The sequence below is a fragment of the Atta colombica genome, unplaced genomic scaffold, assembly GCF_001594045.1.
Source record: "Atta colombica isolate Treedump-2 unplaced genomic scaffold, Acol1.0 scaffold1, whole genome shotgun sequence".
Lineage (NCBI taxonomy): Eukaryota > Metazoa > Arthropoda > Insecta > Hymenoptera > Formicidae > Atta > Atta colombica.
This window is the reverse complement of record NW_017259183.1, coordinates 1,728,642-1,739,252: the sequence shown is the minus strand read 5'-3', so window position 1 is coordinate 1,739,252 and position 10,611 is coordinate 1,728,642. Positions and strand designations below refer to the sequence as shown.

The 10,611-nt window shown below is 26.3% G+C and overlaps 3 protein-coding genes across 4 annotated transcripts in view; 1 reads left to right on the top strand and 2 right to left on the bottom strand.

Moving 5' to 3' along the window:
- Positions 1-6,203, bottom strand: part of LOC108693918 (E3 ubiquitin-protein ligase RNF25) — an 11,020-nt gene extending 4,817 nt beyond the window's left edge. For both annotated transcript variants that reach the window (XM_018203125.1, XM_018203135.1), the window contains exons 1-2: positions 6,080-6,203; positions 5,447-5,518 (exon numbers count right to left, since the gene is read on the bottom strand). In XM_018203125.1, coding sequence (XP_018058614.1) covers positions 5,447-5,518; positions 6,080-6,105 — 98 coding nt within the window. In that variant the 5' untranslated portion in view covers positions 6,106-6,203. The remainder of the gene's footprint in view (positions 1-5,446; positions 5,519-6,079) is intronic.
- Positions 6,204-8,600: 2,397 nt separating this feature from the next.
- LOC108685984 (phosphatidylinositol 4-phosphate 5-kinase 3-like) lies at positions 8,601-10,237 on the bottom strand. The gene is made up of 4 exons (XM_018191044.1): positions 10,026-10,237; positions 9,616-9,901; positions 9,292-9,455; positions 8,601-8,613 (listed from the first exon to the last, which is right to left on the bottom strand). The coding sequence occupies exons 1-4, from the start codon at positions 10,235-10,237 to the stop codon at positions 8,601-8,603; spliced, it is 675 nt and encodes a 224-aa protein (XP_018046533.1).
- A 300-nt stretch (positions 10,238-10,537) lies between these two features.
- The window catches only part of LOC108685886, a 2,976-nt gene continuing 2,902 nt past the window's right edge, over positions 10,538-10,611 (top strand). The window contains exon 1 of the mRNA XM_018190931.1: positions 10,538-10,561. Within this exon, the coding sequence (XP_018046420.1) occupies positions 10,538-10,561 (24 nt within the window). The remainder of the gene's footprint in view (positions 10,562-10,611) is intronic.

Genomic DNA, 10,611 nt, shown 5'->3' with positions numbered 1-10,611 from the left:
ATATATGTTTATATATATATATTTCTCATTTATATATATAGAATGTCTCATTTAATCAACGCACTTGAATTTCTGCGGAACTATATAAGACATTGAAATCTTGTTTTTACAATGTTATGTGATGTCGAACGAGACAGACATTTTGATTAATAAAATTTGATCATTTTGACAACGGCAATTTAATTTTTTTAACATTTATTTTCGTAGGCATACTAATTACGAACTCACGTTATGAAAGACGTCGAAAATCAAATAGAATTTATAATAATCGTCCTCGTGCATATGCGAACTGTCGTCTCTGATTATGAATACGAGAGCAATACAAATGTCTAAATGATCGTGACATATTTGATAGTGACGAAATATTTTGATAGGCTGTTATAATTCGTGTGAACTTATCGGGATCATTCACGATATACAATGTCCTGATTTATATCGATGATTTAATACTTTCTTAAAGTTATTGGTACGAATATTCGATAAGGTGGACGAAAGAATTATTATATAAGTAACTTTCTATTGTTTCAATTTCAGCAAGGTATGTAAATATATACATGATACATGTACTTAATTAATCTTGATGCATATTGTACTATCTTAGTACACTATTTTTTTAAACATGCTGAAATCAAGATTTAATAGAAATACTAGTTGGTATAGGTATTAAACGATTTAAATTAGAGCAATATCCTGGAGGTAACCCCAGAGAAAGTAATCTAACAGCGTTACGTCTGATTTAGCTGGTAATAAGGCCACTTCTTCCAATGCAGCGTTTCAAAAGCATTTGGTTTAAGATATTTCGAATTCTACGATCATAATGTGCAGGCATCCCATCTTAAAATCACAGTTTTTGCCAAATTGAAAAATTGCCGTTCTTTAATAGTTCTGGCAGTTTTTGTTCAAAAAACTTGTTGTAAACCATATCTATAAAGAAATCATTGAAGAAATAGTTGAAGATGGAATACCGTAAACAGTACTTATTCTACGAATACTTATTGTAGGCTTTGTAATAACTAAAGCAGCTAAAATTATGAGCTTAATAATTTCACGATTTTGGTGGTGTACATATGAATTCTACAAATTCGATTTTGTTAAAGCATTATGCAATTATTATGCAATTCCTAATTATTGAGTCATTTGGATGACAACTATTAGAGTATCGATCGCGATACAAACGCGCGGCAGTTCTAAAATTTCCGTGACCTCAAATTAACGACATATCCAATATTTCAGTAATGTGTAATCTGCCACTGTAAGGTTCAGAATAAACAAAAATAAATCCTGCTAAGCGAAACCAAACTCAAACCCAGAAAACAAAGAAGTATACTTTCCAATTGCAATATTTCTAGACACTTCGCATACGATAACACAATTAAGTTATGTTCCAATTGCTGTAATCATCGACACAACTGTATACATTCATACTCTTAATCAGTTCGAGGACTATTACTAGTTGTCTGTGTTTTCAGATAATAAATACGATAAATACAATCCCCAAAAAAATTGAATTTAGGAAATATAAAAAAAAATAGTTAAGAATGTAAACAATGTATCTAATGTAGGCTATGTGACTCGACACAATATACATTATTAATCAGATTCTCAGATCTAACACCGTTGTTGGCTGGAATTAAACTACATATTGAAGATTGAGATTAAAATTTGATCAATCAAAACAATAGGAGCTAAAATTCCTTTGTCCTCATTAGTCAAATTTCAATCTTCAATCTTCAATCTCAATCTTCAATGCATAGTCTGATTCCGATTTTAAAGTTCTTTCTCTGGGATTACCTTAAGGATATCGTATATTGCGAAAGATTGCATGATCTCGATGAATTGAAATCGAAATTATAAAATATTTTATAACGCTATCAAATCACGCTGTGTCGCGATCATTTAGATACATTATATTGTTCTCTGCATTCGTAATGCAGAGACGGCAGTTCGAACATGCATGAAGATGATTATTGTAAATTCGCGTTTGGCCATTTCATTTTAATCAACGCACTTGAATTTCTCCAGAATTATGCAAGATATCAAAATCCTATTTTTACTGTTATGTGGTATGAGAGAGACATATTGATTTGATTTTGGATGAAAGCATTAAGATCAAATGAAGGATAAGTTCATTTTTGTAAATGACAATTTAATTTTTTAAATATTTACGTTCATAGCCATACTCATTACAAGCTCAACGCGTTATGATTCAAGGACATCCTATATATATCTCACATTTCTCTACATATAAAATAAGTTATTTCGAAAAAGTAACATGATTACAAAATTAATTATTATTAATAAATAAAAATTCCTTGTAGTTTTATGGAACAATACACAATAATTATTATCAACAGTTATTCTTTATGTTATAGCAAAATAAATATCAAACTTTCACTTTCTCTATAAAATCACGTATAGCTAAAAACGTATAGAATAACATATTAATATTCTTTATTTTATATTCTGTATTATAATACTTTTTATTAAATGAATAAGTAAATACAAAATTAACTCTAGTATGATATTGTTATTTTTGGTTACCTTCCCGACCGCAACCAGGGCTGGTGAAACCTTGCAACTTTGTCACGCTATATCTCTGGATTAAATACGTATTTTTTAACTTAAAACGTGTAAAATTTATACCTCGAAGTCAGACAAATACAGATAAATATGAATCAAATAAATAATATTTTATTTTCAATTAATTACAATGCTTCAAAGAAATTTTATTGGAAAAATTCGCAAACAATTGATGAAAAAATACTTCGGATAAAAAATTCTCAAATTTTTAAATTTAATATTCAAGCCCGTAGGATTTTTTTAGTTGATCCTTTGGACTATCAAAAAAAAAAAATACAATATGAATCGCTCAAAAAAGTAATAATTATTTAAACTCATTCGACATTTTTGAAAAATCTACATATTTTAAGTTTACAATTAATAAATAAAATTTTATTATTAAAACAATATAAAAGAGTAATAATATAAATAAATAAAGAATTGTACATGTATAAATATTATTATAGTATTATAATTAAGTTTAAGATTTTTAATTTACAGGATGATGCAACATTTACTTTAAAGCGATAAATCCGCCCCGAATCTTCGAAAACTGACAGAAATTATAAAATTTCTACTATTTATTATATTGAAATATAATTCTTTTTAGTTCTACATTTTCGTGTACTTACTTTTATACTATTCAAAATCCAGTATATTTAATAAAAAGTAAAGGGATACCCAGAATGCCGAAAACTTACAAGTTAATCACATGTAGGTTCTAAGTATGCATTGGGGATCCCCCTCTTTGAACTTTCGTGTACATATTCTTACATCGAGAATAATGTAAAAAAAACCCTTGCAGGTTTATCATATCTGTGGACAGTTAAAGTTTTTTTTCAATCTGGGTTCAATCTTTAAATTATATTATAAAAAAGTTACAGTAATATAAAAAATCGCATAGAGTACGTTGAATTTATGAATATCATACTAGGGTTAATTATTTAATATCAGTTATCTGTATAAATAAATTTCATTATGTGCAATTCATTAATTTTTTTATTCTTTACTTTCCTTTAATTGCATTCTTATATTATATCAAAATAATATAAAAAGTATTTATTACAGTAAAACAAATCTTTTTATTTTCATAAAAAATACATTTTTGGCTTTTTGTAATCTTATACTATTGAAAATCATTTTACCTCCATATGGAAACAAGATAAAGAAATTGACATGTCCTTAAAAAATATAAATTTCGAAAAATTCTAATTTATACAACAACAATATTAAATATTAAATTTCATAGGATCATACATGTGAGAATACAATCAATAAGAAATAAATGCCTTTAATGGTTTAGGCTGGATCTTAAGTGCTCTCTTGTATAATTCTATGTGAATTTATATATTATATTATATTATATTATATTATATTAGGTGTAGTAAAAAGAAATTATTTTTCCATTCAATTTCATGCAAAAATAATGGATTTCTTGTTATTACACCTAATATATTATATGTAGTTCTTTAAACTATATGCCGAAATGATTTTGTGGTTTTGAAACGCAAACTCTATTAAACTACTGCACTAATACCATGAGTTAAATGATTAACATTTTAATAAGATGCTCTTACGCATCTTAGAATGATCTCAATAATATTGAATGATATTAAAATTGATAAATAATTAATTGTTTGCAAAAAATATTACTAAAGTCAATAATCTAAAGGTTTAAGACGCTCGCATGGAATGTTAGAGATCCGGATCCAATTCCCGGCTGAAGTAATATTCTTCACAATAAGAATTATTTACAAATTTTAATATGTCATTCAGCATTATTAAGATCGTTTTAAGATGTGAAAAATCGAATTGTTAAATTGCTAGTCAATTGCTTGATGTTACTGCGTAGTTAATAGAATTTGCTTTTCAAGAAAAATCATTTCAGCACGCAGTTTAAAGGTATATGCACACAAACTTGCCACATATGTATAAAGAAAATTATCCAATCGTATTTTACACATGTATGGTAGAAATGTAATTAGATAATTTTCTTTATGTATATGTTTATGCTGTATAAGTTTGTGTAAATATATCCTTAAGGACATATATAGTATATTCATAGAATTACAATAGCACTTAAGAGTTTAGTTAGATTATTAAAGACATTTAGTTCATATTATTTAACAACTTTTTAATTTTTATGAATGATAATTAAGACTATAATGAATTTGAAAACAAAATATTTTTTTATCTCATCACAGGAATTTAAATGCATAATGAAAATATTTATTATATTTATTATATTTATAAATATTTATATTATATTTATATTATAAATATTTATATTATATTTATATTATATTTATATATTATGCTTTTACTTAAATGCATGATGCATGGTCATGGACTTGCTGTTGTAATATTTATGATTAGACACTATTAAATTTTTACGTTTTTTTAAATCTTAATTGTAGTCGCCAGAAGTTAGTCACCTGAACGTGCCAGAATGTTCGTTCGTCAGAACTATGAAACTTTAAGAATATTTCTATAGAGCTGCTATTTACAGCATCATTGTACAGTGAGATCAAGTAAGATAGCACGATTTTTTCTCTTGCGGTTTGGAAAAATTTTTATGAAAAATAGCTGTCACTTCAGATAATCAGATTCTGATTAGAGAGTCTCTAATTACATCTGATTATTTTAATCTCATCATGGATTTACATCTCTTTCCACTACTTTTCAATATGTATAAAATATTCAGAATTCACATTCATGGAATACATAATACAATTCTCTGCGCCAAAAGAATTAATTTTTCCTCTGATAAAAATGTATTCAAATATTTTTTCTCTTACTGTTTGACATAGAAAATTATGTTATGTTATTAAAGAATCATAATATTCCATGTAGATCAATTCTCAGATATTCTACATATACACAATACCTATCATTTTCCTTGATGTTGAGTTCATTATCCAATAAGATTGCTTTCAGTGCCTCAATTTCATCAGTCACTCTGCAAACATCATAAACATTAAAACAATGGAATTTAAATATAGCCTAATTTAAAATAATTAAATCTATTTAAAATAATCAAAATTATTGATTAAATAAATCTATTACAAGATGTATAAAGATGTGATAAAGTATTATGTTACTTTAGATGTAAAGGCACATCCATTTAATAATTTGCATTTTTATTTAGATCAATAAAAGATTGGCAGATATTTCCACTTTTCTTTTTCTCATACACAACACAGAAATATATGTTCTGTAATATGTTCGTTTAAATAAAGTAAATGTTATGAAAATAATTAACGAAAGGATAGCAATAAAAGTAAAATAATTATGTTAATGATGAGTCTATGCGGCATATGGACAAAAATATACGAACAAAATCGTTAGAAGATACATATTAAATATAGATTAAAAAACGAATCGATAAAACGTAATCGAAAAATATCTTTCAGGACGACCGAAGTGACTTTATTCAATCGAAGTAACGTCGCGAATTTCGAGAGGAATAGATGTCAGATCGGCTCACGTTTAATTATCAATGATTGTTGACGATAGTTACCGTTCATCCACCATCACGTCCGACATCGTTTCTTGTTCGAGTGAACGTCACCAAAAAACTGTATTTCTTTCTGTGAAAGACGATTTCTTTCGCGGATAAACGCTACTTGCTCTCACAAACTATACAAACTATACGACACAATCACAGTGGTGAGAGCGTCGAATACGCTATACGATACGCGTCGATATTAGATGCATCCAGAAGCACAACTGCTCACTGAGCGCTCAATGAGCTCTTATATCTGTTTGGTCTATATTTTTCGATCTAATGGAATATGCCAATCAGATGCAAGAGTTCACTAAGCTCAGTGAGCGGTCGTGCTGGATATCTATTCTTGAAAAATATCGCATATACAAACTAAGGAAATACTATAGTATGCGTTACATATACTATAGCATTTCTCTAATTTTTCGTATGCGATACTTTTCGAGAATAGAAGCTTTGAATGCACTTATTGAAATTTTTCTGTTAGTACAGCCAATACAAGCCGATCAGCATCATTGGCTCGCCTATTCGCCAATCACCGTTCACCAATTATGGGCAGCAGCAGACTGTTCATTGGTTCAGCGTCACGCTTATCCGCTTGATAATTGAAAATTTACCTAATGTCCGATAAGGGGATTGATTGTAGATTTTGAAAATTTACAGAAATGAGCAAAGATTACTTGACCAATTAAATTATGAATATTCTAGTGAATTTGCTTATTTTTATAATTTTTACTTCATTTGAAGATACACAATTGACTCCCACCCGTACAGCACAGAAATATTGCAGAAATATTTCATTGCAAGATTGCAAAAATACGACTTATAGCTGTTAGACTTATAGAACTATACATAGATATGTCGCAGTATAATATATATTCCTAATATTATATTATTCCTAATATTATATTATTCCTGTATTATAATAGATTGCTCTATAATAGAATTCTTTTTATCTTTCTGATTAATTAGCGTATTTGCAGTGTTAAATGAATCGCGCGCGCGCGATTCATCCAGATTGATACAAAAATAATTTTAAAGTATTAAATTTTAATTTTCAATTGAAAAAATAGATCTTTTTTAAATCTGTTAGATTAATTACAAATTTGAATTTCTAATAAACTTTAAAATTATGTATATAAAATTTAAGGAACTATACTTATTAAATATTAATAGATAAAATTTGAAATAGTTCCTTGAGTTAAATAACATTTTGTTACATTTAACTTACTTTTTAAATATCAAAATGTATTATTTTAATTCAAAACTATGTAATTAAAAAAATGACTTTATCAATCCAATATACACATATTACAAATGATTGAATTGCATTAGTTTTAAACTTTGAAATAATTAAACAGCGTTTATGCTAACGTGTACTCAACAATTAATAAAACTAAATTTAAGTCAAATTTAATATATTTATTAAGTTAAACTATTTAATTCCATTATTTTAGTTAAATTAACATATATTGAGTAGAAGCAGTAGCACTCCATAGGAATAATTGGATATAATTTGATATTATTATAAATTTAAGAGGATTCTAAAGCCTTCTGTTTTTACCACGTAAGCACTTCATGTTATATAATTATAATTTTTGTATAGGAAATACTTTTTTTCTTTTTCACCGATTCGAAAATCCTTTTTCAGGATTAAAGTATACACATTAATACGTTAAAACTGGAAAGTGGAATCTAGTGTCAAGAACGATCAAAAATTTCAAAATTGATATATTTTTTACCATTTCTTACTGTAATATGATGTCTCAGCTGTCAAGTCATGACAACATTTGCTTGATATGGAAGTTTTGCAATTTATACATACGAAATAGTTCCTAGACACATAGTTTACACGAACGAATAACGTCGAGTTTTTAGAATTAGACTTAGACACGACGAATTTATGATATGAAAATTGATACGTACATGTGACTGCGTGTCATAAGTTGCGTGAGATATTGCTGTAATAATATAAAAGGACATGTCGATGTGCGGCGCGTGACGCGACTTCTGGTGTTTTCGTCGGAGTTTGAGTTCTTTGCTTTAGGATCAAAAAAGGATATAAAAATGTCTAAACTTTAATTTAGATAAATGAAAGCTCATTATAAATTTTCACAATTTTTGTTTAAACAAAATTCATAGTGCTACTTTACTTGTATCGTGTCTACTATGATTTAAAAAAAAAGATAATATCAGATTCAAAAAGATTATATCAGAACAAAATTTTAACTTTAAGAATCTATTTTTTGAATTACGATACGATGATTTTTAATGATGATATAATTATGAGCAATTAAGCTATTTTTACTTAATCTGATAACTGGAACTAGAGATAAAATTTTCTCTATAAAATCTAAAATTTTCTAAAATTTTCTAATTTTCTAAAAATGTTTTTAAGATTTTTTTATTATTCCAGTTATCAGATTAAGTAAAAATAGCATTTGGATCTTAATTGCTCATAATTACAATATATCATCATTAAAAATCATTGTATAGCAATTCAAAAAAGATATTATCATACATATCATGTACTATATTAGACACAGTTCCTACAAAGAAAATTAAATTTATAGAAGTATGTTTAATACAATAATTACATTTCAAATAAGCTATATAAAAGTTGTGTGAATAAAATTATTTGTTTTTTTGTTTAATAACATATTTTTGTAATTTATTTATTTGTAATTATTCTTATTGTTAAAAATTAAAATTTAAAAAATAATTAAAAAAATGTACATTTTTCTTTTATTAGTACTTCAAATATTCAAATTAATTTATGTAAAGTTTCATTGCGATTCACTGATGATTAGTTACAAAGATATAGAACAAATATTTTATTTATTTATTGGACTAATTCATGCATTGCAATGTAACTTTACGTAAATAATCTTCAATACATAATAATTATATATTAAAGATTGAGATTTTTTTTATCATTTATTTTATAATACATTTCCACATATTTTTATTAGAACACAGATTTAAAAAATACTATTTATTAAACTAACATTACTTATGATCCAAATAATAAACCGTCTCCAAATTTGTCAAATTTGTTATTTTTAAATGTTTTTTAGAATAATTTGTAATTTTTTCATAATTTTATTATCGTTTTAAAAATATGTAATGATGAATATGAAAATAAATCATTCTTAAATATTATGATGTAATAATAAAATTATATAATAAATATTTATGTCGCAATAACATTTTGTTTATTTTCACACATGTGGCCCATACACCACTGACCAACGTATATACGATTGTTTGCTCTGTCCACCAGGATGCCTTTACCATGTCGAAGACCATCCACAAAGTCGCCTTCATACCAACAATTATCGTTCCATTTCAGGGAACCTTTTCCCTGAATTTTATTTTGTTCGAATTGGCCCTGCATAAGTCTTTAAATTTATTCTTGCTAATATTACTAACAGTTTTTTAAATGATTATTAACATCAAATAAAGAATATATCTTATTAGATATTTATTAGCATCAAAAATTATTAAATTGCTTGTCAATTTAATTATAATCCTAATATATTTATCGATACCTTATATTGAACACCATTATGCCATGTATAGGTTCCTTCACCTTCCATCATTTTCCTGCTAATACGACCGCAATAAGAATTATTGTTGTAAAACTTTATGTTTGCAAATTCATCCGGTAATGAAAGCTTCCATGGAATGATTATTTTATTCTTTTCTTTTTGTTTTTTCATGAACAAATAATCATTTTTATTGTAATCATCAATTTTTTTATTTCTTTCTGTAGTTTCAGCATCGTTCTGTTTCAATCTTATCGGAAATTCTTTTTGCAAAAAATATCCGTCCCATCTGTATTGACCAAAATGAATTAATAATGTAATAATAATTTTTAATTGTATTATATATTGCATCATATAAAATATACTGGACTACAAAAGCTGGAAGTATGTTGTTATATAATGAATAGATAAACTCTTGTTTAGTCGTATATTTACGGCGTTTTTCAGCCAATACATCTTCGAATAGTAATTTGTCTTTCTTAGTTTTTTCGATTTCTATCGAGACTATATCTTCCTCAAATAAATCTTCTTTATGTTCTTTATCGTTTTCCGTTTCATCAGGAAGAATTAAAGCTTCTGTTTTTTTTCCACACTTACGTAAAATTTCTTCCTGCAATGAGTTCATGTCTAATTCTTTTATCACATATTTCATGTTATTATTTATATACAATTAATTAAATATATATACAATTAATGATAATATATATTTGTATATATGAGAATCATGAACGAATCGTGAATATAATCTTATTGTTTTTTACATCACAAATAATACTATATTCATGTGATATAAAATGACGTAATAAAAAAATGTTATTTTTGTAGATATTTAATGAAGAAGTTATGAGTACTGACTGATAATTTTTTTCTTACGTTTAATTTATGAAGAGAAAATATATACACGTTTATACATATAAAACACAAAATGCTGAAAAAGGAGAAAAGAACCGTAAGATTACATTAATTTATACATGTGTGTTTTAGATATAAATTATATGT

Coding starts and splice junctions, on each gene's coding strand:
- LOC108685984 (XM_018191044.1), bottom strand. CDS start 10,237: ATGAACTCATTGCAGGAAGAAATTTTACGTAAGTGTGGAAAAAAAACA. Junction 9,902..10,025: donor AAATATACGACTAAACAAGA/GTTTATCTATTC, acceptor TGGTCAATACAG/ATGGGACGGATATTTTTTGC. Junction 9,456..9,615: donor ATAATGGTGTTCAATATAAG/GTATCGATAAAT, acceptor AGACTTATGCAG/GGCCAATTCGAACAAAATAA.